Source organism: Cyprinus carpio, chromosome B10, assembly GCF_018340385.1.
Source record: "Cyprinus carpio isolate SPL01 chromosome B10, ASM1834038v1, whole genome shotgun sequence".
Lineage (NCBI taxonomy): Eukaryota > Metazoa > Chordata > Actinopteri > Cypriniformes > Cyprinidae > Cyprinus > Cyprinus carpio.
The window spans coordinates 8429156-8456533 of NC_056606.1; the positions used below are offsets into that span (position 1 = coordinate 8429156).

Sequence of the window (27378 nt, forward strand, 5' to 3'; positions counted from 1 at the left end):
ATATAGGCCTGGTTTTTGTAGCCAAACTGTATAGTGTAAGTAATGGACACCCTGTTGTCTAGATATTCTTTACTGATTAGTGAAAATATTGTAATGATTACAACCCCCAAAATCAACAAGACTATGTTTGTTCATTAAAGCAGTTTTGCATCCATATTCCGTGTATTGGCTCATCTCATTTCCCAGTGCCAACGTCATTTGAACAGACCAATGAAACGTCTCCTTTCGCAGGCTGAAAACAAGTTCCACGAAGAGGCTCGAAGAACACTGGACCCTCGCGAATCTAGTGGGCTAGTCAGCAGAAGCAGCAGACACAACTTTTACCAGGGTTGTGTTTATTTACGCGAGCTGTAGCTACGGTCTCCAGAGCAAAGTTCCACTCCAGAATTCAGCACCGGAGCTGTCCAGCCTCCGCGCCCTCTGCTCGTGCCTCAAAACGACGCTTTTTGCTCGGCTGCGGAATATTTGTTTGACGGGGTTACACACTGTGCACTGACCGTCGAGATTACACACGCATAGCTTTCACTGACGAAAGCAAACCTTGAAATGACTGCTGGCAGCGCGTGAGAGGAGCAGAAGAAATCGAGTCCCAAGTACCGGAGCACCATCCCATTTCCGTCAGGTTAGTCTTAGTTCTTTTCAAACTGTAGGTACTAACTAAATCAAGACAGTTGTGATTTTTACAGTCCACATTTAGTAAAGCTTGCAGGACGTGCATTGAATGCAACATAGAACATGCATTCAAATTGCCTGTCAAAACGCAAGCAAATTGCATGGACGTAAATTTCACGAGACGGATCATTCATGCATTAGTTTTATGTGGGTGAAGAAAATACCCCGTCTGTAACACCCGATGTAGGTCAGTGCTGTTTTGGCGGGTGTGGATGAGAGCCATGCATTATGTTGCGTCATTTTCCACTGTGAAATGTAATGAGGCTGGGGTTTGATATAGCCAGCTGCCAGACTTTACGTAATAACTTTTGTTACACTGACACTGAATGTTGCACGTGACCTAATTACAATATTGGATGTGCAATCAAATACTTTACACGGTAACTTGTGCGTAGCGAAGTGTACCCGCTCCTTTGAGCAACACTGCAGAGGTAAGTTTTTCTGGATCAATTGCAGTCTCTTTGTGAGACCCTTGTGCATCACTTCTGACGTCACAGTCCAGGAGCGAGCAGGGTGTTATGTAGTCCTTGAGGAGTGGAAGTCAGGTGCCTGCGTTTGGGGAAACGGACATTTAGGGAAAATTATGTAGCTGTAGAATTTTACAGAATTTCCTTTAGATACATTTCTATAGATTCTGTAGAATTTAAACAATCACATTTATTTATGTTTAGATAACAATATTTTAATCATTAATATTGATAATAAATAATAATATTATTTGTATTACTAAATGCAAAATAATGTAAGTAATATTATTTCAGATTTAAAGAGAATTATTATGGTATTACTACCCGCATAATAATAAATAATAATAACTGCATCATCATCATCAACAATAACAACAACAACAAATATTATCATTATTATTAATAATTAATAATCTGATTTTAAATATTTTATATTGCATATTGTAATTTTTTTTTATAATTATTGATATTATTTTTATTTTTTTATATTGCCAAATGTAACATTGTTTTATAAATATTGAAGTTATGTTTTTTCTGATTTTAGTATAATTTTAAATTTTAATTATACTTGTACTACTTTTTATTTATTATCAACCTATCATAATTATTATTAATTTCCCTACCAAGCCATTTCTACTTGATTTAACCCATAAAAATATGATTTGTTTGTATCAGTTAATGTATTTAGGTTGATTCAGTGATGTTAATTTAATTTTTTTGAATATCTTGACTTGAATATCATCTATAATAATAATCATTTGTTATATGAATATAAAGCTGATTTAACCAGAGCTTGATGACAGTGATGATGATGATGATGATAATGATTTGTTTTTCTTCATGTAAGAAACTATACTGATAATGTTAATAAAAATAATAATAGAGAACATAATGAAAATAAAGCTGATCTAATCCAAACATATAGGTTAACAGAAGTGTCTGAATCTGAATGTTCTGTATTTTACCTTCTGAACTTTTTCCAAATCACCAACACACCTTGCATGTTTATGACACTTTTTCTGTTATTTAACATTTGATATATTTCATCATACTCTATTCTTGGCCTTTGTAGTACTGTACATGCTATTCATTATGGTTCAGTATTAGTATTGCTTCAGTTGATCTATTTGACATGAACCCCCGCTATTACCCCTGTCCTACTTCTTCAGAACCCTCCTCCACCTTTTGGTGCTCGGGTCTCTCCTGTCTGCCCTCCTACCCACAATGCACCATGAGTGTCAGCTTTGGAACCCAGCAGACACTCCAGGTTCCCTCGTCTCTCTCACAGCGCTCTTTGTCACCTCCTCTCAGAAGAGTGCCTGGCACAGACTCAGTGCCTGACAGGAACTGAATGCCAACGTGGGGGCTCCTCTCTCTAGATGCATTTACATTCAAATTCCTCCACATTGCAACGCCTCCGAGCTCATAGGCCAGTGTGCGAGAGGAATCTCAACTCCCCATACTTATAGTTTGCCCAGCACACTTTGCTTTTGGGCCACTGAGTGTCCAAGTCAGGCATTATGGGATGCGATGGCATATATGCGTTCAGAAATGTTCCCAAAGCGCACAAGCTCACATTGCACAGATTATGTGTTTTATCACTTTGTTGCTCATTAGAGAGCGTTGGCGATTTTATCTTTGAAGTTTAGCAGCTTTTTTTTTTTTTTTTCGGTGGGTGTTTGTGATTCCAATCACTGGCAGAAGGTGGCCTTAGTGAACTCGTTAGTGTGATTAGTTCCAGGCTTTTGGGGATGGGATATTCACGTCAATGGGAAGCATTCCCATGGAAAAAAAGAATGCTTTGTCGCTGTCCTATTCACAGAACGGTTCCTCACAGGAGCATGCAGTGCATGAAAGGCAGGGTTTATTGGGATTCAAGTCAGCGACAGCTTGACAGCGCGAAGCTGATTTGTGTAACATGGTATTACAATAATATTAGAGGAAAAAACAAAGGTTGGTGCATATGTAGGTGCAATGCATCTGAAACATTAGCATTCAGAAGTTTTGCTGTAGGAAACAAGTGTAGCTTATTAAATGTTTCAATGATTGAAACTGCAGCTCACCAAACTACAAGTTACTAATAATTTAAAGGGACAGTTCACCCAAGAAAAGAACAGGATTTTCAGTTTTATGAGCATCTTCTGAATTCATTCATGAATTCGGATTAGTCAGATTCATGAATGATTCTGCCTTTCTGATCCAAATTAAAAAGAACCGACTCAAAGGAATTATTTGCTAAAAAATCAGCATCTCTATTTCTCTCGCTGCCATTTTGATAAAATATTTATCTTATAAGTTACTAATAAAAGGATGTATTGTAGCTATTATTCTTTCTTTTTATTGAGATTGACATTTTTATCAAATGTCTGTGCAGGGATAGAGGAATAGATAGAACGAGAGATAGAACGATAGATAGTCAAATGTCTGTGGAGGGATAGATAGATAGATAGATGGTGGGTAGGATGGTAGATAGGTTTTTTGTTGATTTAAATGAACTTTGTAAATAAGCTGGTTCACTAAAACAATGTTTAATATATAAGAAGTAGAGTGAATATTTTAGGTGAGCAAGATTGATTATTGCTTTATTGCTATACTTTGTCTGTAGATTGTCATAAGGACAAGGAGAAAAATAATTATGCAGAAAATTTTAATTTAATTGAACACTTAGAAGAAGCAATGGTTACCTTTATATGAAGTAAATGCACTGAAGCATATTCTGCTGAACATCTGTGCAGACAGATGCCTCACACAGAATGATAATTCGACGCCACAGTGTCCCCGGTGTCCTCACATAAATTGCCTATAAACTCCAATTCACAGCCTCACTTTATGAGACACGATTTTACACAGTTCACATATATGTCAACATGATATTAAAAACAAGCACAGATAATAACCAGTGCTTCTCAGGATGAATGTGATTTAATTATCATAAAGGATATATCTGTTTGTCTGTCTGTCCGTCCGTCCATCTATATAAAAAGTAAAACTAACACATTTCTCTTCTGTGAAACGATATATAAAAATATGAAAACACTATATAGTTTTTAAAACTTGTTAATATATAGGTAAACTCAACTATTAAGTTACACAGTTTTCTGCTTAAATTCAGGACCATGTGATTGAGTCTGTGTCAAAAGCCAAGTAGAGACAGAGACAGCAAAGCCATGTACATGTGTGAGTTTTCATACGTGTCTCCCCTCTGCCCTCAACTTCATTTCTTTTTCAGGAGATTCATCTAAATTTTTCAGGGAAGTATATCTGGCCTGTTAGTGAGCTGTGTTGGTGAGACAGCTGTTGCCCAGAATACACTGCATCTTTTGAGCTCATGGGAAACATTTTCCAGTCTTTTATTTCTGTGAGATTGCTGACTTGGTGCACCCTTCAGTGCAAATCTCCAGATCTAAACACTCACAGGGACCTCGATTTTCTCCTGAGCAATAAAAATAGTCAGCCTTGTGTATAAATTCAGGTCAGTGAATATTGTATTTTCTTGGGTAGGGGTGTTAGTAAAAAATCATTTATTTAATGTTTTCCTTGAGATGTTTACCTATAAGACTTTATACTCAACCTACATCAACTATCGTAATGCATTATTTCCATTAGTACAACATCTTGATATTCAGGAGATAAATTTCAAATCTTTACTAGTGGATATACGTCAGTTTAAGAAAATCCATTCGGTGAATCACATACCTTGAGAAGCCCATCTGTTACTGAAAAAGCACTTCCTCAGGTGTCAATCACCACAGACCTCCATCTCCATATTCACATTAGTGATCAACCAATATGGGCATTTAGTCCTCCTTAATTCTGACTAAGTGGTTACAGCTTTTGTGTCCAACTCACCACAAAATAGAACATTAGCAAATCTTTCATTTAAAATTCACAAGTGTGGCTCAGAATACAAATGTTGTTCTTTCTATTTCCAGAGGCAGCATCCTTGCAGAGATTTAAAGTGATAGATCACCCAAAAATGACAATTACCTCATGATTTACTCACCCTCAAGCCATCCTAGGTGAACATGACTTTCTTTCTTTAGATGAATACAATCGTAGTTATATTAAAAAAGGTCCTGCCTGGCTCTTCCAAGCTTCATAATGGCAGTGAATGTTGGTTGAGATTTAGAAGTCCAAAAAAGTGCATCCATTCATCATAAAAAGTGCTCCACATGGCTTCCACTGACTGTTATATGCAACTTACGGGAGAGTAGCGTTCTAGTGGATGATGTAGGTATAGCGTTTTTGTCTGCCATAATACATAAATTTAACACTCACAATTTTTTTTTCTTTTACCATGACTATAGGCAACTTTATTTTTATAGCATACACGATAGTTAATGGAAGCATGTTACATTGGCATTATAAAGAGAGAGCAAAAACATTTAAAAATACATTTTTAATCATTTATGAACATAAAAACGAATAAGAAATGAAAAAGACAAAAAATTAAAAAATGATAAAAAGTCTAGTTGTCAGTCTTGTCAATTGTTTTCATTGAGTAATTTCACTGTTTGGCAGTAATTGCTTCCCCTGTGTCTGAAAGCATCGGCTGTCACTGGAATGAACATGTTATAATCTGTGCTGAGAGTTGGGATGCAGTGGGATTTCTAGCCAGAAGTCATTTTCATAAGGTTTTCACAAAGGGATTGACTCAGACGTTGTTACAGGGGGAGAGATTCTCATCTTTTATTCTCCTCGAGGGGACCTGCGATGACCGCTCACTCTTCCTCTGCCTATTGTCTCTAAGGACTCTTCATCCATCACTGTATAGTCACAGTTTTACGTCTGTGTCACAGTTTTAGTTCTAGCATCAGTCTGTTCATGCATGGTCTGATGCATACTGCTGGCTGAAATCACCAGTTCTGTGAACTGATAGTCTGGCTTCTATGCAATTTCCGCCCGTTGGGTGTACAGGTCTGCCGGGAAACAAAATTGCGTTCACACTTTCCCAGGCTGATGCAATGAGCTCTTCCAAGGAGGAACTGAATTCAGATTCACCTGTGAGCATCACCAGAAATAACCTGTGGTCAGTTTTGTTGCATAAGCTGCCAAAGTGGACCAGGCTTCATGCAGTGCAATGAAACTATTTGTACCTGTAACATTTTTGTAATTTCAAACATGGATATTTTGGTAACGTTATTTGAACACGCATATCTTTCTAAAACACCCACATATGAAGTTTTGTGAAGTCTGATTCTAGTCAATGGTCTAGTTTAGTTTATTTAAATGAAACGATTCTAAATAAATCAGCTATCAAACATAACTAAAAAGTTATAAAAAAGAAATCAATTTATAAATAAAATGTAATTAATTCTAAAATAAAAAAAAACGTTTTATCTCAAAATTCTGACTGTGCATTTATATCTTGAAAATGTTGTGATTGTGACTTTTTTCTCAGAATTGAGAGTTTATATCTCGCAATTCTGAGCAATTTGAGAAGAAAAGTCTGAATTTTGATATATAAACTCACAATTGCAAGAAAAAATTCAACAGTTATTTTTTTTCGTTTTTATTCTGTGATTTTAAAAAAACAAAATTGCGAAATATACACTCAGAATTGTGAGAAAACAAAGTCAGAATTGTGAGATAAAAGTCGCAATTAACTTTTTAATTTACTTCTATGTCAGTTAGAAAAGGAAGGCTGTTTCAGACGCGCAGCAAGTTATTAAATTATGATAAATGATATATATATATATATATATATATATATATTTATATATATATTGATAAATGTATATATATATATATATATATTTGTATGTATATGATACACATGTATAATCAAATTTTGAAAACTAACTAATTCATTTGGCACTGATCCATTACATGGTCTTTGTTGCAGCACCATACAAAATAATAAAATATTTAATATATTATTTTTACAAAACGACATTAAAATGAGTCAAATTCCAGCTAAATCACTGTTAGTTTTATGGGTGGTATCTGATGTAAATATATAGTTGTTTGATTTTTTTTTTTTGTTTTTTTTTATTGTGTACTATTTTTGGGTATTCACAGTTTTCTAAATGGTTGCCTGGCTGTAATTTAGCTACTTAAAAATGATCCTTTTTTGTCAAACTACACTTTAAAGTAACTTTCCCAGATAGACTGCAATTTCCTTTTACTTAAGAGAGATATAATGTTATTCTCAGACAGTAATATATGCAGTTTGTTGCCGGCTTTGAGATTGTGCCTAAAAGATACGCATGAATTAATTCGGTGACAAGACATTAAACCACACCTCCCTCAGCCAGCTGATGTGACATCTATCAGAACACGCTGAGCTGTAACAGGGTAAAATACATCATACAGCCAGGGGGTAATTACTGCAAAAATCTCTGTGTCACTCCCAGGCCTTTGATGAGTTGAGGCTCAGCACCGCCTCCTTGATTTCCCTCATAATTAAAGTTCATTCTCAGACGCTGCCTATAGGGACAAAAGGGATATTACAGTGTGGCTTGTTTAGGTGGGTGCAGAGAGAGAAGAATGCGTTGGGTCAGAGCTTGGGTTGATAGTTAAGAATAAATAGGGGAAGGATTTCAATATCCATTGAAATTCAGAAGCATGCTGTGCTTTGCGTTTAGAAGGCGAGAGAATGCCAACTGAAGCAGTTTCACACCATTACCCTGATTAAAGGCTGAATGCATGGAGCAAGCATTCAAGATGATCTGATGTCTGGACAAGCTAAATCACAGTTCATGCTCAACACAAGAATGGAATCGACCAAGCTAAATGTTTCAAATTCACTTTTAGTGCTCGTTCAGTTCATGTGTTTTGAACAGAATTGGAAAAAGTTCTGAATTTGAGAATTGTCTTCCTTGCAATTAATGAGTGTTAATTTGAATTTGAATTGAAATGGAAACCCCACAGATATTTGAACTGGAATGACAGAAAAGGGAATTTACGCTAGTAAAATATTGTGCAGGGGTGGAGCAAGGGTTGGTGACTCCACTTACAACATCTGCTTATGTCTCTTTATTCTTGACAAGAGTTATGTTTATTTAGACGTAGAACATATTTACGAGCACATCAAATGGGAGACTGTTGAGACTTGCACTCTATTCTGCCTCAGCACCAGGCATGAGTCAAATGAGCGTGGAAACGATACTGGGCGAGGAGCAGCTTCAGTAGAACAACAGTGAAGTCAGTAAAAACAAGTTTTCCTGTTCGGTAAGCCATTATAATGTGCTTATAGTGCATGCTTCTCAATTACACACACAAATATGGTGGTGCGTGCTGCAGCCTGTATCATTTCATATTAAAATGCGAATGAAACTATGCGAGCATGCTTGTCAGATCCACGTCACATTCAGCAGCGGCAGCTCTTAAAGTAATAGCAGCCAAATAACATAATAACCCAGCTGCTGTGATTTAATTTAAAGGTTAGTGTTGATAACTTTATTCAATTTTTGTACATTTCCTACTTGCTGAAGGGCATTGAAGGTTTATGTGAAGATTGTTTTTGCGCAGTCTTCAGTGTCACATGATTCTTCAGAAATCATTCTAATATGCTGATTTGCTGCTCAAAAACTATTTCTCATTATTATCAGTGTTGAAATGTATTTTAAAATTCTAAAATGCTTCAGGAATTAAATTGGATTTCACGTTCTGAACACCAAAACACCCCTGATCGTGAATCACAAAATCTTGCGATCGAACAGCTCTGCATTGGTTTTGCACTCCGTTCACACTGCATTCACAAGTCGCCACATGTTGCCATTAGTTTAGATTGATGGTCTGTGATGGCAGCAGACCAATATGAGACACACCAAGCCTGCCAGTGATCAATCATATCAGAGATCTGTGTGAAGAAAACGCTAGCGAGGTGGTTTGCAACACATTTGCTGTGGTTCACAAAATCTGCTTGATCCAGCATGTGGGCGTATTTAGCCAGAGCAATGATTTAGAGACAAAGTCGATAGAACATGTCTTGTTTTTAACCTTAATATTTGTTATGCAACAGGGTGCTAACACCGACGCACTAGCATGAGAACTGTCTCTCTTTAATCTATTAATATAATGTAGGATTTGAAGCTTAACCTTCTAAAAACACCAGCATTGGGGATTGCATAGCCTGATACGAATCAATAATGTCTTATGGTAAAAATAGCTTTTGTTGTGTTACTGTTTTGCAGCCATGGGTGTGCTTATGTCCAAGAAGCAGCAGGTGGAGAAGGTGCAGAAGTGCAGTGTGGTGGTGTCCGCATTTAAAGACGGTCTGAAGGACCGGGCGGCTCCAGCGGCTGGGGCCCTGACTGAAGAGGTCATAGCCGAGAACGGGGACGGATCTGCTGATGGATCCCACCAGGCGAACAAGGAGCATACTGAACAGAAAGACAAGGACAGCAAACCAGGGTCATTACCAAATCAGCAGGCCTCAGCTTCGCTCAGAGAGGAGCATAAGGCCAATCAGGAGGCTTGGGGGCGGCTCCGCAATGGGAAGGGGGTGGAGCCTGAGGATCTAAAGAAGGCACATCAGCTCACTCCTCCTGCGTTTGTGCGGCCAAAGAGAGAGGTCAACGACGACCAACCAGTAGACGTGCCGCTTGGGCAAAGACAGCAGGTAATATGGATGAAATAAAAATTTGAAACGGTTTGTTTTTCAAACGTTTTTTTTAAACATTCCTGCTCATCTGTCATGTGTGTTTACTGTAGAAGTATTTCTCTTTCAGTTATGCACATTATTAAATGTTTTATAAATAATTTTTTTTTATTATGTCCCCTAAACACTACAAACAGTAGGACAAGCGATTTGTGAAATAAAAGAATGGATGGAAAATTTTCTAAAATATATTAATAATGATAACTAACAGCACAATTTATTGTTATAATTTTTGAATTATTTTTATTTGTTTATTTTTTATTAAATAGACAATTTTCAAAATTTATTTTGCAATAATATTTTTTTTTTGTTTAGTTGTATAGTTTTTTGGGGGAATATAGTAACAATTATCATTATTATTTTTTTAATTAAATATTTTATTTTATTTTATTTTATTTTATTTTATTTATTATTTTTTTTTTGGTTTATATTAACATTATTTGTTATTATAATTTTATTTTTATTTTGTTCATTTGTTTATTTTTATTAAATAGACCATGAAAAAAAATCACATTAACCACATTAATTTTTGTTTAGTTTTATATTTATTTGGGTGAGCATATAGTAACAATTATATATTATATCCCCTTAACCATACATAGGACAAGCAGTTTGGAAAATTATAAAAAATATATTTTTATAATGGTTATTCACAGCATCATTTATTATTATAATTCTATTTTAATTTATTTATTGTTTTAATTAAATAAAAAAATAGACATTTAATTAAATGAAATAGTCATTTTGCATTAAAAAAACATTTCTTGGGGGTGGGATTGCTGTATATCTACATACCAGGCCTCAAAAATTAGACATTACAACCTCTCTTAACCAAAAATCCCATACCTACAACTGCATGAGACTGAATAGCTCATCTAAAACATATACAAACAAGTCTGGCTTTCCTTCCAGCTGAAAGTAAAGGGGTGCTGTTGGATGTTTTCCTTTCATTCGGAGCTGAAACCCACTCTGTGACGCACGTATGTGAGAAAATGTCAAGACTGTGAGTAAGGGAAGCTGATCCCAGCTCAGCCTAAATGGCAGCTCAGGTTTGTTGACAGTGCGTGGGCAGCGGGTATAGGCTGTGCTGGAAAAACCTGGCTGGGTGAGCTGCACTGACGTCTGGGATCAGTCCGAAATTAATTGGGGTCACTGAAGCTTGCGGCGACGGGGCCAGGCCTTATAGCGAGCCGGAGAAGAGCCACTCCACACAACTCCACTCAACAGAATGCTTTTGTTTAGCTGCAGTCTCTCTCTCAGCAGAAATAAAAGACATAAGAGCAGGCAGAATGAGATGCAATTTGGCTCGTCTTTGTGAGTTATGTCTAGATGCATTTGCAGATGTTAAAATATGGGTCAGGAAAATGAATAAACAAACAGGCAGAACTGACACAAATGAAAAATCAAACAGCTAGTGAAAATAATTGTGAGAAAGAAAAAAAACTTTGCTTTTGCTTTGGCAAAGGGGAACACACTTTATCTTACATTTTCTTAGGAGAAAAAAAAGTGACAACTTTTATCATGCATCAAGAGTAAAGAACTATAATACTACTTAGCATCAGATTATTTGATTTTGGGAAGAATTCAGTCAGGAATGTTTGAGTTTATAGTCAAATTTTAAAAAAAATGTTTGATTGCAGGCTTTGGTATTTTGGCAAATTTGAGCACATTTTGAGACAATGCTGAAATTACAGGGGTCTTTTTGTCAGAAGAGAAATCTGATAGGTACAGCAGCACGGTAACACTTTAAATTGTGCTCACTGTTACACTGAATTAAGTGAAATGAACTTGTAATTTATTTAAAATGCTTTTGTAAATGCATCATAATAAATATTAAGGTTTTTCAAAGAAAATATTCCTTTTTGTTATTATTATTATTATTAGGATGGCTTTGTCCAGTCAAAACAATAAGGCAATCTATATAATGAATATATGCCCATAAAATGCCAAAGTGCTATTTTTATCTTCCACAGACAGTAGAGGTCCACTACCATTCTAGCAGTTAAATACCAATGGGTCGTACTGATTCAGATTTAGAGGCTCAGTGGCAAGGTGACGTCCTTTGGCTCTTCTGATCGTCCCGCTTCTAAATACAGCACCTCTCTCCCCCGCACTCATATCACAATCCTCACCCTCCTCAGAGACACATGTCACAATCTGAAGAGCAAAGACTGAGTGAGTCTGGTGCCGACGCCAGAATAGGGTGAAATATTCATTTGTTATATCTGACAAGTATTTGATCCCTGGTTTCCTAGTGCCACGATCCTTAAAAAAGCTCATATTTAATACGCAAATTAACAAGTTACTTGAAGTTGACTAGGTGGCAGTGGTTCTGGAGCTAAAGCTAATTTTAATGCTTGGTTCCCATGTCCTTTCACATTGTAATATTTAGCTGTGATTGTACGTTTCTAACAGCAGAAGTAGCAGCAGTAGAGCTGTAACTAGCCGTGAGTCATCACATCTCTCAAATCATCCCAGCTCCTGTGGAGACGCTTGGGTCTGCACCAAAAGTCCTTGAATATGATCTAAACTTTGAACTACAGTTTTGTCTCTGCACGTTTCAAAGGTTTTAAAATGTCTGACCCTGAGCTGCATTAATGTGACAGGTTGTCAATAGTTATATCTGTCTCTATCGGACGACGCTGCAGAGAGAGGAGGAGCAGCATGAAATGAGATGAGTTTGTTGGACAGTTTGACCACATTTGTTAAACACTCATTAACTGTTGATAGGTAACAGAATAAAAAGTCGCAATGCTAGTAACTTAAAGGGTTACTCCACTTACCCCCATGTTGTTCCAAACTTAATCACTTACCCCCATGTCGTTCCAAACTCGTAAAAGCTTAGTTCGTCTTCGGAACACAATTTAAGATATCTGAGCAGTACGCAGGCGGCTTACGCTCTTCTGTATCAGCCGTGCCACAAGGATATGTTTTTTACTTGTATTTACGCTTTGGTTTGAAAGAAAGCAGCGCATCAGCGTAGCGCGGCTGACAGAGAAGAGCAAACGCCGCCTGCGTACAGCTCAGATTTGCCAAAATGGCGCTACGCTGATTTGGAGAGACACAGAGGAGAGGAATTGTTGAATAAAGTTATTTTTTTTCTTCGTGTACAAAAAGTATTCTCGTCGCTTCATAACGTTATGGTTGAATCACTGATGGCAGATGGACTATTCTGACCACGCTTTTCATACTTTCCTGGATCTTGACACTGTTATTTATTTGGCAGTCTATGGGACAGTCTCAAGCCTCCCGGTTTTCATCAAAAATATCTTAAATTGTGTTCCGAAGACGAACGAAGCTTTTACGGGTTTGGAACGACATGGGGATAAGGGATTTATGACAAAATTTTCATTTTGGGGTGGAGTATCCCTTTAAGAACATTTTAGTAGTGTTGTTTTGCAAATAGAGTAAACAAGCGACTGTACGTTATCCTAGCTAAGCTAACTTCCTAACTTCTCTCATTTGTAGCATTAAAACTTGCTACAAATTGCTTTAGTTACTTTAGTATTATTTATATGCTATTATATTTTTCTTTAATATTTTGAGTTAGGTTTTTTTACATAATATTCACATTTAGTTTTCAAAAAATATTTCGATTTAATTTTTATAATGTTTATATCAGTTTGTGGTTTTAGCGATTTTTGTTTAATTAAATTAAGTTAAATTAAATTAAATTAAATTTAATTAAATTTACCTGTTTTTAATTTCTGTTAAACATTTTGATTTTTTTTATTGAATTATTTTATTTTATTTTTGAATTTATTTTATTTAAATAAATTTCAACAACAGCAACAAACAAGTCATCAATTTGTCTTCCCATTAAAATATTTTTTTTTTTACTTTATTTTATTTACCTTTTTATTTATTTCTTTTATTTACCTTATCTACCTTTTGTTAGTACAGTTTATTGTGTCTAACGGTTCAAAAAAAGGAAGTGAATGAATACATCCATACATAGGCCTACATGCAGACAGGTAGATGTCTATACCATCTATACAGTTTGATTCTATCACAGTTTAGTATTTATAATCAGTAAAACCTTTTCTTGAGCTGCATTCATCAAAGCAGCATGACATCCACATATCAAGACATGAAAGTAAACCACATGCAGATTCAGCTGCACCATAGGAGACTTTAAATGAGAAGGGAATGTCAAGTGAGATTATTTCTATATTCGGTGACCTTTAATGGAAAGCAGCTAATGGAGGGAGGTATAGAAGTTTGATTGTAGAGTCACCGCACTTCCTGTCATGTGTAATTATGCATTTTCAGTGCGCTGTATGGCCTTTTTTCAGTGAATCAATAAGAGTCTTGTTGCTAAGACTCAGATGATTTATCTGTGTTGTCTCCCTCTGTTCTGCGATCAGCCTGTCAATGATGAGATGTGCGAGGTGTGTGAGGTTTGGACAGCAGACGATCTGTTCCCCTGCCGGACGTGCACGCGGGTCTTCCACGACGGCTGTCTGCGGGAGATGGGTTACCTGAGCACTGAAGCTCTGCAGGAAATGAGAGAGACGGCCCACACCACCACCGGCTGGAGCTGCTATTACTGCGTGAGTTCCCTCTTTGATGAATACACGCACACACTATCATATACAGACATATTTACAAGCACATTTCCAGTCCCTGGCTGTGTGTAGTTGTTTCCTAGTTATTACAGTAAATGTCTTTCAGTCTGTAGCAAGGATCCATTCTGCAGGAGTGAGCGGCTTATTTATATTTATCTGTGCGGCTGTCTTAAAGGAACAGTTTATTCAGAAATGAAAAATGACAGAATATAGATTTTTGGGGTAATTATATTAATTTCAATATCATTAGCTGTTTTTCATTCCTGCTGTGTGTTTTTTCAAAGGCAGTGTGGAACAATGCATGTTATTTCTGTATTTCTGTTATTTCTGTTATTTTCTGTATTTCTGTAATAACTGCATGTTATTTTCACGTTGTGTATTCCTGTTGAAATGAATGAATTTGGCACACAAAAAAATCGCCTAATGCCTTGCCTATAAATACAAGTCGTTTCAGAAACACAATAAGACCAAGGACATTTCTTAAATAAATATGTCCAAGTTTTCCTCTTCTTTTTATACCCCTATCCAGCAAAAAGTGCAGACAGAGTGATCAAATATATAGACCACCTGCTGGCTAGCATATATCCACAGATCCTTACCCCACAGAGCTCCTCCCAAAGGTCAGCATGTCGAGATGATTGTGTTATGCTAGAGAGTCTGGGCTCTGTTCAAAGTGCTCTTTCTTCCAGCTTCAGAGAAGTCTGGCACTAAAATTACAAAGTGGGCTGTCAAAGCACACGAGCGTCCTTCAAAGTGAAGTAGAGCGCTTATCTTGGTGGTGCAGGCTGCTGATGCTTAAATCATTTGTTGAGAGTGTAAGACATTTTCGAGGCTGCTGCTGCTACACTCACTCCAGATACACTCGCTGGTTTCCAGCTAGACTCACACCCTCTAATGGGTTGCATCCCATGCTGCATTGCAAACATTAACAGCTGTGGACACATCCCTCGAAACAATATGTGAAGCTCTGGGTTGTTGCAGAAATGTCTGGCGTGTATTTCCTTGGAGGGCTAATTCACAGCTTATGTGTCTGATTTTCTCACTCTGCCCTCGCTACAACCTAATCCACATGTGTGCGTAAGTGTGAGTATGCCGAGGACTAGAGATGTTCAGACTGGGGATTACAATGTTGACAATTGCTTTCAAGGGACACTGATGTTTTGTTTCATGTAATGCCATTTAATATCTTCAAGTGTATTTCAGTGTATTGGGACAAACTAAGGCTTAATGGGAAATGATAGCGGCGTGGAGAACTGTAAGCATGAAATTTAGCGTCAGTAAGTGTTAGCGAGAAGACCATGGTGGAAAATTAATTAAGAGTCCAGGCCAGGTTGTCAAACTGATTTTGGCACTTGGCATCAAATGCAGGCTTCGCCATTCAATAGAATCAGCACTGTGATTAACCATGTGACAATTTAGATAATTACAGCCCTTACTCGTCCAAAAACAACAATAAAAGAGCTCAAACTGATATGACATGCACCTGGTGTGGAGATATGCTCATAAAGATGATGCCATGGATGATGGGGAGCGTTAACAATGAAAATTGTGAGCTGAAGCAAAATAGATACAGCCAGTAGGGATAAGCTGTGTATTGTTTTGCTAAATAGCTATCTAGCTGTACTATTTGTGTGAACATAATTAAGTGATTTTCTCCCCCATCTTTCAAGGTTTGTGGTTTGAAAATGTCACCCAGCAGTGAAGCATTGTGGAGAAACTGCTGCGTTGTTTTCTCTAGCTTGTCCAACTGTGCTTGTGTTCTTTACGCTGGTCTCATCTTTTGGATTTCCTGTGAAATTCAAATCTCTTGGAGTTTCAGTGAACATGAAGGCTTAAAGGGATAGTCCACCCAAAAAAGAAAGTTCTGTCATCATTTAGTCATCCTCATGATGTTCCAAACCCATATGACACAAAATGAGAAGACTAGTAAAATGTTGAGACCCAAAACATATTTATATGACAGCTTCTAGCTACACAAGCTTGAACTTATTTTGTTTTGAAATGTGTGTGCATTCTCAACCTTGCCACAAACTGTCGCCTTTTATCCACCTTATTTTGCAATGAAGAAGTAGGCTGTTTTCCGTGAATGTGCGAGTCTCTGATTCATTAGCTGCTGTAGGAAAATAACTAGAAGAATAACAAAGTACAATAAATTATTACACTATTTGCACTACAAACCAGTATGTCTATGAAAACAACAACAACAACAAAAAAACCAATATGATAACAAATGTCAGTTTCAATTGCAATAGCAACATAATGGAGTTTTTTTGTACAGCTTAAAAATTGGAAACAAATCAGACCGGAAGCCTCCTGCATTCAAGTTACAAATGGCTGCTTTCGCTTTTACGTTAAAGTCTCCCTGCTTTTTATCTGTTAAAGCTATCTTTGATGATCACAATGACATACTTGAACAGTTTTTTCAATGAAAATTATTTCTTTATGTCTTAATATACTTAAATGTAACTCAACACCTCAATTTGTATACATGGGTTTATGAATATGCAAATTGGGCCCCGCCTCCACTCAGTCACATCAGCTAGGACCTACTGTATTTTCACTCATTTAACGGAAGTAGTAAATGCTACACAATGGCAAGTGGCAATAATGAATGATAAATGATTATCGGAGAGTGAATCCATGAGTGAATTTATTGAAATTGAATTTAGAAAGGACGTTTTTGAGAATATTCTTTAAATTTTTAAGAAGAAAATGAGCAGCAATGGTGTTGACTGATGAATTTGCACATGGTTTGTCTTTAAGTATATTAAAATTGTGAGGCAGACTTGTAAAAAAATTATGGATAATCAGTTGCTTTTCCAGTCAGTTAAGCTATGTTTTTGGAAAAGATTACTATTTTAATACCAGATACTGTGAAATATTAATAAAAAAAAACAAAAAAAACCCTATTCTTTTTTGAACCTAACCCTACTGTTGTGATGGAATAAAGGTCAGATTTACAGTTATTTGGTTAATTTATACAGTCAAAATTAAGTTTTAATAGAAATTGGAGCATCTGGGAAGATTTTTTCATTGGATCACTTTGCAAGATCACACAAATTTGCAGCGTTTGCTGCTTGATTTGCTACATATATCACTACTCCGATTGCAATAGACAATGTCCTCTTTTTTTTTTTTTTTTTTTTTTTTTTTTTTTACATTTTGCTGGAATTTTGTTATTGTGAAGTAAATATGAAATTACTCCCAACCCAACTGTCAACATCTGATTTAATGTCAATATTTCTTCCAAGAGTGCAAGGTTTTGTTATTTAGCATTGTCAGTTTGCCCTAGCTGTTAGATGCTATAACTGCACCATTTTGTGGGCAAAAAGTATGTTTCTACATCTATGGTCATTTAAAAGTAGCCGTGTACTGGAATCACTGCAAGCAGCTTATGAGTCTGAAATGTTTCATTTTAATTTCATGGCTTGGGACTGGACATTGTTGTGGTGCCGTCAGCCAATCTGTGTTGACATGATGTAATTTTCCTGCGGCTACATAGTCACATGGTGTTTTACTGGCTCCAAAAAAATTACCCATAACCGTGCACCCGAGAGCAAAGATAGCAGCTTTCAAATCACAGCCTTCCAGGGGATCAGAGAAACACTGAGATGTGAAGCCCAGACATTCGCATCTGTGTACCTGCAGAGACCACAATGAATCCCACATCTCGCTTAGCATTGTTTATAATATCTGTTTCTCCGACCTGATGTCTGTTGAGAATGGCTCATGGATAACACAATGGACATGAAATCCAATCTCATTTCAATGATCATCCTGAGAAGGGCAGTGTTTTCAACAGTCACTGCTGACAGGAAATGGACTACCTCTGAGACATAGGCTACTCTTCCCATCTGCTCTAGTGCCATTGTTCAGATGAGTTCTCACCAGGCTGGGGAAAGCTGATTGATAATACAGCTACTCCCAATGCTGCTGGGCTCTGACAGGGTTCGTTTGAAGGCAGAGCTTGAGCCAGGAAAGAAATCTCTCTCTGAATTTGATATGAAAGGACAAGCTGTCATTTGATCTGTGAGAGCTTCTTCCTGCACCTCTTACACCTCAAACTCATTAGGTTTCCTTAAAAGCCGAGTTAGTCAGGTCGTTCATTACCCTTGGTTCAGAGATTGTTAGCCTTTTTAGAAAGATAAAGGGGGGAGAGAGAGATTGAAACACCTGCTGCTGGAGATAATTCATGCAACTGTGTTTTTAAGGCTCAGTTTGAAGGGGCCTGAGGCTCTGCGCAGGATGTTTTTCCTCATTAAGCCTTTTTCTTTACATCTTTTTACTAGGGTTGTCATCTGAATGTGTTAATTTAGAAAAATCATCAAGAAACAGACCACGTTTTGTAATATCCATTCCATGATTTATTAATCTGTGTGATTTTTTATTATTACTACTGGGGGCTTTTCTCTGCAAATATTGATGTGATTGGGAATGGGATTAATCAGTAAATATTGTGAAGAGTAGTGATTGAAAACTTAGATCAGTAGACTTTATTTAAATGAACTAACATTTTTAAGATTTATTCAATTTGAACAGTTTTTAGTTTAAATGATATGTTTTGATGCTGGACAATAGTGATCTGTAATTTTATTTTTATATGTTGAATATTAAAGATTATTAAAATCTGTTTGCTAATGGGGGATTATTGTAGAAATATATAGATTATTATTTTGAAATAAAAAGTTCAAGTCAGACCTGTGTGATAAAGTGACAAAACTTCCCAAAGTGAACTGGGGCAGAAGGAAGTGAGTTGGGTGTTGTTGTTTATTTTTTAGTTTTTTTTTTTTTTTATTTATTTTTTTATTTTTTTTATTTTTTTGGTTTATTTTTTTAATAATCTCATGGATAAGATGCACATTTATAATCATCTTCATTACTTGTGATTATCTGAAGTCCAAATGAGCACAATCATTCAATCCTTATTCAAAATCTATTGCTATTTGCGATTCTTCAATTTAAAATATAGGCCTACATATAAGTATATATATAAAAATTGTTATAAAAGTAGCCTATATAATTCTTTAAATATGTAATTTAATTTAATTATTTAAATTGAATCCATTAAAATACTAAATATTTCATTTAGGTTTTACAGTCGTTGAACGAACGAACGAACAAATGAGCAAACGAACTAACAAAAAAGAAATAAAAAACAAAAATAAATAAAGTTAAATAAGGTAGCTGGGGTAGGCTGGTGTATTGTTGATTGCTTCTTACCTTTTCAAGATTTTCAGTTTTGTTTCATTATCCTGTTCATTCTAAACTCATTTATAAATATCTTACATTTGAGTTAATGCACAGTGCATCTTACTGTATTAGTACTAGTATTGAAAATGAATTTCCTGTTGATACAGTTGTTTCAACAGTTAAGCATGGAAGAAGTATAATCGAATATTCTCTTTAAAGTGAAGTGTCTGTTGTACCAGAACCGAAAGACTCTTCCTCTTCCTCCCTCAGGATAATGTGAACCTGCTGCTTACTGAAGAAGAGATGTACAGCCTCATGGAAACCTTCAAACAGTGCAAGATCATCCCAGGTGTTTCTCTCAGTCCCATTTTAACATCCTCCTCTAGATTCTGGTTTAAATATGTCTTTGTGCAGTAAATTAAGGAAGCTAATTAAAGGTTTACTAATTTATCACGTCAGTACTGTAATTAGGCCTGACCTGTTTCCATTGATTGATGATGCAGTAAGTCTCCTCTCACCTACTTTCTGCTCAGAGTCGTGTCTGGTGTCAGATGAACTCCTGCAGTACAGGCACTTTGTGACCAAGCAGCTCTTTGAAAGAGACTTGACCGATGAGGAGGAAGAGGAGGTTCTGGCCCAGTTTGCAGCGCTGGATCCAGACAAGAAGGGTCAGATTGAGTGGTCGGACTTCCTCTACCACGAGTCACTTTCAGTGCTGCAGAAGTTCCGGACTGAGGTAATATGGGACATGGACAAATTTAGCTTGTTTGTGTTTTTGGAAAAAGCTCAATGACCACTTATAAAGGCATTTGATGTTTTATGACAGTACACACTAAAAGACTCAAACTTGTTGCCATGTGGACATTTAAAGATTAATTAAAATTGTGCAACAATCACTAGATTGTTCTCATCCCTAACTGATGAGATTGAAATAGAAATATTTTGTAACATTCTAAATGTCTGTACTGTCACTTTTGATCAATTTTATGCATCCTTGCTGAATAAAAGTAATTTCTTTTTTCTTTATGTTTAATCATTTATTGACATTCACATTTATGAATAGTATGAATACACAATCCTTTCATCAAGTAATATAGCTCATTATCCCATTATCTTGGACAATTGGCTGTTTATGTTTGCCAAAAAACACAGAAACACATTCGAAATGCTAAATTTTAATGAACATTCAACCATTCAACCAAAAGCATTGTAAAAATTATTATTCTTTTTTTCCCCTCCAAAATTAAAAAAATGTTAAATTATAATGAACAATCAAGCATTCAACCAAAATCATTGTAAAATTAAAAAAATTCTAAATTATAATGAATAATAAAGAATTTAAAATAATTCTTTGTTATGATTATTCACCCCCCCCTCCAAAAACATTTTGGAAATGATTCTGTATGCCCCCCCCCCCATTTTTTTTTTTTTAATGCTAAATTATATCAAACATTCATCCAAAAGCATTGTGGAAATTATTCAGTTTTTATATACCCCCCCACCCCCCCAAAAATATTTTTTTTAAATGCTAAATTATAATCAACACTGCCCCATTCAACAAGAAGTGACTGTGCATTGTGAATTTTTTTTTTCTCCAAATTTTACAAATGCTAAATTATAATGAACTTTCAACCATTCAACCAAAAGCATTGTGAAAATTATTATTATTATTATTAGTATTTTTTTTTTTTTTACATAGTACCTTATTATAATAAACTATCAACCATTCAACTAAAAGCATTGCATAAATTATTCTGTTGTTCCTCAATCCAGAATTCACTGGTGAGAATCCTCACAGCGAAGGAGAGGGATCGCGCACGGGCCATATTTCAGAGTATAGACCAGGACAAAGATGGGATCATTACCGCCGGAGAAGCCAGAAAAGCCCAAACCTCCTGGTTCCACAAGATTAACAAAGAATCACAGTCCTGCAGTGTCAGGTGAGCTGAATATATGAGAGTCATTGAGGCTAATCATAGTTAGCGAGACATTTCTGAACGATTCTCAATCACAGTCACTTACATAATCAACAATAAACTTCAGACACTTCAAACACTGAAAATCATTTCAGGGACTTGTCCAATTTGCCTGGCCTCTGGGAGCAACAAATCGGATCAAGCTTGACAGTTTTTATAGCCATGTCAAGCTGCCAATGACTCCACGAGCTGCTAGCCAATGCTAACCACTATCACTTTATTAGCATGTATTCCCATCACTTCTCATGAATTATAGGGTAACTTTGCATTCAAGAAATCTGCAGAGAGAGTATGAATCATTTAAGCAGTGCGTTTGCTGACAGTTCTGACTCTGGGATTAATGCATAACATAAATGAGATGAGATAACTGGTGGGATAAGTCATCTGTGGAAGGGAAGAGGAAAGTTTCTCAATGATAGGAACTAAAATCAGGAACTATACTGACTTTGTCATAGCGCTCTTTGCCAGTCATATCATAATTCAAACCTCACTCTGAGAGCCCAAAAGTCAGAATGATTTGTGGGGTAAAAATGGAGCCAGGTACCTCGGATTGATCATTTGTCCTTCTGAATCCTTCATTCCTTGAGCACCATCACCCAGAAAGAAATATCACAAATGTGATGGCTTTAATATCTCAAATCTTTCTCCTAGACAGCAGTGAGGTTAAATGGGGACGTTAAGTTAAATCTCTCATTTATAAACATTTTAATATTTCATTTGAACATTAACTTATTTTTATATAATTTTAATTAAATTCACAATTATATAATTAGAAATATTATCTGTATATACTTGTACAGTGTGTCGACAATTGCCTTATTTGTGTCTATTTTTATTTATCCTGATGAATTTAACTGAAAAATCTGAGATAAAGTTGACAGTTATAGAATTCTCATTTACTGTATGTTTCTTTTAAATTCATAAGCTATAAGCAACAACGTCTGGGAAATATACTTAAAATGAAAAAGGTTGTGGTTGGTAAAAAATATGTTAGAAAGAAATATGTTTATCAAGATGTCAACATTTATTCTGGATGCGATTAAACAATGATTATTATTTAACAGCACTAATTATTTTTTCTTTACTGTCACTTTTTAATCAATTTAATGCAATGTAATTTCAAATTATTACATGACATAATTTTTATGTAATTTTTTTCAAAAAATCTTACTCACCCCAAACCTTTAAATGGTAATGTATACTGTATATATATTTTTATGTCACATATTTGGCTTGAATTTTGATTGACTGACTTATCAACATTTTTGTGAATTCAATATTTGGACAGTCTTTTTTTGACATCATCCTCCATGCTATTGTTTTTTTTTTTTTTTTTACCAATCATCCTATCCTTTTCACCACTGCTGAATGTCCATTTGCCCTGCAGACTCATGGGATTGTGTTCCCCTTTGTTCAATATGGGGTAAGTCACTCTATCTGCATGGGCCTCCCCTGGAAACATCTTACACCGTTCCCTACCATCATCATCATTATACTCATTAAACTCATTATCACCTCAATTGCTAAATATCCCATAAAGGAATCAGTGGCTAAAAATATCAAAGCTAAACTGTTTTTTTTTTTTTTACTGTAATGGGCTTTCTGTCAGACGCTGTGGCTGTATTAAATGAGATTTTGTCCTCCCATTATCAAGATCAAAAAGAGGGGCTTTTATTCCCCTCAGAGAAGCCCTTAAGGATATTTTTCAGCAGGTTAAATGAGCGCCTGAGTGTGCGGGTGCATGGGGTTGTGGGTGTTTGTGTGTATGTTTTTGGTGCATTTATGGCATGACTAAGCTTGCATCCTAATTTACACTCATTAAAATCAACTTGAGATCAAAGCAGACAGTCTCGACTCTGAGCGGCCCTAGTTCTGGACAAGATGTTTGGGTCACCGTTCAAGGCTCTGGTCACGGTTGCACTCAGTTTGGCTTCACACGTCATTGAACTTAATTACAAGGAAGTTCTTGTTTCAAATTAATTTATTTCAGTCAATGAAGTTTGTCAGATCATGTCAGGGTACGGAATGGCATGCAATGTTTGTGAGACAACTGTATTAATTTATTTCAGTCAATGAAGTTTGTCAGATCATGTCATGGTAGTTAATGGAGTGAGATGTTTGTGGATAAAGCTTTGGAGAATGACAACAGGTTGGTGTATGTTTGTATTATTATGATTTTTAGATGATGGAGAATAAACAGTGTTTATTAGTGTTTAAACAGTCCTTCATCACTGAAATTATGATTATAATAATTTTATTTTAAAGCACAGCTACCACAAAATCAATTAGTTTTTATTGTTTTATTTTTCGTTCATTTTTTGGTTATATTCAGATATATATCTATCATAACAAGATATAGTTTACAATCACAACACTATCAATATCACATCTTCGTAGAACTCTGGCAATCTTCTGAAAGCTGCATTAACGGCATGTCGTAATTACCGTAATTTCGACATTCTACGCAGCAACCTAAGTAGTGCCTAAATTAATCTGTGGCGGTCAGGTGGTATAGCGGTCACATGATCCAGGTCAAGCTTTCAGAAGATTCTCAACTTACTAGCTGTAATTATGAGTTCTACGAGGACGTGAATGTTTTGCCGTTGATAGTGTTGCCATAGAAATGTATAATCCTGAGCCCAAAACTGGGTAGTAACTGATTACATGCAATCTGGATTACGTAATCAGATTCCAAAAATTTAATTTTAGTAATTAGATTAAAGTACATTTTAAAATACTCGTAATCATACTGAATTACTTTTTCAAATAAGTAACGCCAGTTACTTTGTTTCCTATGTATTGACTGACAGCTCTCGTGTTGCCATGTTGAGAGAAACAGGGAGTAAATGCAGAGGCATTGTGTGCTCTGTGATGTCACTGTAGTTCTAGACTAAATATAAACAAGTATTTACTCATCTCACCTGCACAAAAACAGATTCAGTATTCCTTAAAATAAATAAAAACAGTCAAATGCAAACTCAGGATATTATACAAACATGCAACAATTAAATATGTTAAATAAAAAATAAATAAAAAAACGGTGAAATACAAACTCAGGATATTATACAAACATGCAACAATTAAATATGTTAAATAATTTTTGTATTGACTGTTGAAGCTCTCCTGAAATATATTCTTCATGCAGTTTGTTTGAGAGCCCTCTAAACCAGGAGTAAATGCTGAGGCATATTCATTTCACTTTTGTGTGCTTTTACATTTGTGAAGTGTTACTGTAGTTCTAGACTAAATATAAATATGTATTTACTTATCTCACCTGCACAAAAACAGATTCAGTATTGCTTAAAATAAATAAAAAAAGTCAAATGCAAACTCAGAATATTATACAAACCTGCAACAATTAAATATGTTAAATAAGAAAAATATCATTTATGTATTTAACCTCATTTTATTAAACAATGTCTTTGCTACTGACCGTCGATGATCCAATTCAACCACACATTTCTGTTTAATTTTTGTTATTGCTGAATAGCGTTGAACCTTTCCTGAATAATATTCTTCATGCAGTTTGTTTGAGCGGCGCCCTCTACTGTACAGATGTGATTTTATATTTCCTTCAGCCTGAGGCATATTCATTTCACTTTTGTTGTGAAAGGGCTTTTACATTTGTAAAAGAAGAACTTTTTTATATTAAAAACAACAAGCAAGCACTGCCCAGATTTAAAAAGTAACTCAAGAGTAGCGTAACGCATTGCTTTCCATTAAAAGTAACTAACGTAATTAGTTAATTTTTAAGAGAGTAACGCAATAGTGTAATGCATTACTTTTAAAAGTAACTTTCCCCAACACTGGTTATCTCAAAATTACGGTAAATTACAACATAGCGTAATTGCCGCTTTAGATCTCAGAAGATTTCTAGCTTACAAGTTTTAATTACGAGTTGTACGAGGATGTGACGTTGATAGTATTGCCATACAATTCATAATTCTGAGTCAGTTCCAAGTAGAACGTCATGTTTTGTCATTTTGGTAATTACGACATGGCGTCAAACAGTAGCTATAAGTAAATAATTATCACAATTGTCTTTTGGCCCTTATAATTTGTGGGGTAGTTGAGTTAACTCTATTTTAACGTTACATTTTCCAGACCTGTTACCTGGGACAACTTCCTGAGGGAGAGCGTTTGTTTGTTAGTTGGGTTAGTTCTATTTTATAGTTTTTTTTTGCTAAACTGTGAACACTAGGTGGATACGTTAGCCGAGTGCTAACGTGACTAACTGATTAAACAATACAGTTTGTAAACAAAAAATATGTCTACTGTAATGTTTGAAGAACGACAGACAAAAGACGCTTGGTCTTAACTTTTAATCAGAACGCAGAACAGTTGTATCGCAGGAGCACCAGCCGAAATCACTAATCTCTCCCGCATTAACCCTGTAACTGCCAGTGCAGCACAATAAACAGCAGTTTCACAATTATTATAAAGTCTGTGTGCTACACTACATTCTTTATTATTAAACAAAGTAATTAGAACAATAATCGACATATTCTTAGGTTCACTGCAAATTTTTAGAACTACTTCAGTAAGACAGTAATATCGTGCTTTACCTGGAAACCTAAAGCTGCACTAGGTATACGTCACATATTGGCACAAAAAAATTATTTTATTATTTTGAGCACTCAATTGAAAATGTACACCTAACGTATCAATCGTACTACTTACAGGTTGTGGTTCGGAGAGCTTTTTAGTCCAAATTAAGAAGATTAGAAGCCAAGGAAGATAAAAGCCCAGATTAGAGAAGCAGTTCTTGATAAAATGACAAGCACACAAAAGGCTCGAATTGTATTTCTGTGGTATCCTTGAACACCGCGTCTTCTCAGCATGATGTAAACGCACTAATAGCAAAAGTGTTTGTGGGCAGAACAGACTCTGTTCGTATTTCGCGGGCAGGCGGGGATTATGCAAATGTGTTATCCAGTGACGTACACCGGTAACAGACAAATGATTCGAAAATATAACGACTCGTTACGGCGATTCAGAACCGACTCTCTCTTTTGAGAGACAATATCTTTATTTATCATGCACTTTTTTGATTAACAACTTTGCAGATTGTTTTCATTTATTTTTAGATACGTTATATTTTTTTATAGTGAGATTTTTTTATTAACAACTTTGATGATCTCTTTAAGCTTCTTTCTAAGATACCTCATTTTGACTTTCAAGTATAAATATTTCAAGTGATAACCTGATTAATAATAAAATAGTAATAACGATCTCTGCCCAAATATTTGTTGTATATTTTTATACCTGTTACAGTGTTGTTAGCATAGCATCATGCAAATGCCAGACTCTGAAATTGATTGAGTCATGTATATCCCGTGTGCTTCACTGAATAATCATAGATTATATGAAAATCAATTAAGATTGGTCATTTTTAAGGTTTCAAGTCAGGATTCTGTCTTGAAGCAGCTCAATAGGCTGATATTGAATCTCAATTATGAGAAATAATTTCAAGTAGCAACTGTGGATTGCAAAGCCACAATTACAATAAATATATATATATATTTTTTATAATTGGTGTTATTGTTTTTTTAAGTGGGTGGTGGTAGGTGGTTAATAATTGGTTGCTTGTATTTTGTTATTACTTATTTTTTTATTTTTTGTTTTGTGTTTTTTTTTTATTTTTAGTTTCAGAGCTATTACACTTTACTGGGTCTGTAAAAAATGTAACACCTGTAGAAGTGACATTACTCAGTGTTTAGATAAAACAGCTGATGCAAACATACAATCTACCAAAACACTCATTGAAATGCTCATTTAAAGGCAAGAGCCCTCAAAATGTTGATAATCAGGTTTAGAACTTACTGTCTAAACAAAACTGACTCAGAGCTCTTCCTTCCTTGTTTATTCATGTTGAATTTGTTCTTAGATCTGCTGCAGAT

General features: G+C 35.6%; 1 protein-coding gene across 1 annotated transcript; it reads left to right on the top strand.

Moving 5' to 3' along the window:
• Positions 1-228: 228 nt before the first annotated feature.
• Positions 229-22964, top strand: LOC109097855 (PHD finger protein 24-like). The gene is made up of 7 exons (XM_042732349.1): positions 229-622; positions 9278-9705; positions 14112-14297; positions 19773-19851; positions 20036-20238; positions 21276-21442; positions 22866-22964. The coding sequence occupies exons 2-7, from the start codon at positions 9280-9282 to the stop codon at positions 22903-22905; spliced, it is 1101 nt and encodes a 366-aa protein (XP_042588283.1). The 5' UTR covers positions 229-622; positions 9278-9279; the 3' UTR covers positions 22906-22964.
• Positions 22965-27378: the final 4414 nt, after the last annotated feature.

Coding starts and splice junctions, on each gene's coding strand:
- LOC109097855 (XM_042732349.1), top strand. CDS start 9,280: ATGGGTGTGCTTATGTCCAAGAAGCAGCAGGTGGAGAAGGTGCAGAAG. Junction 9,706..14,111: donor CGCTTGGGCAAAGACAGCAG/GTAATATGGATG, acceptor TTCTGCGATCAG/CCTGTCAATGATGAGATGTG. Junction 19,852..20,035: donor ACAGTGCAAGATCATCCCAG/GTGTTTCTCTCA, acceptor CTTTCTGCTCAG/AGTCGTGTCTGGTGTCAGAT.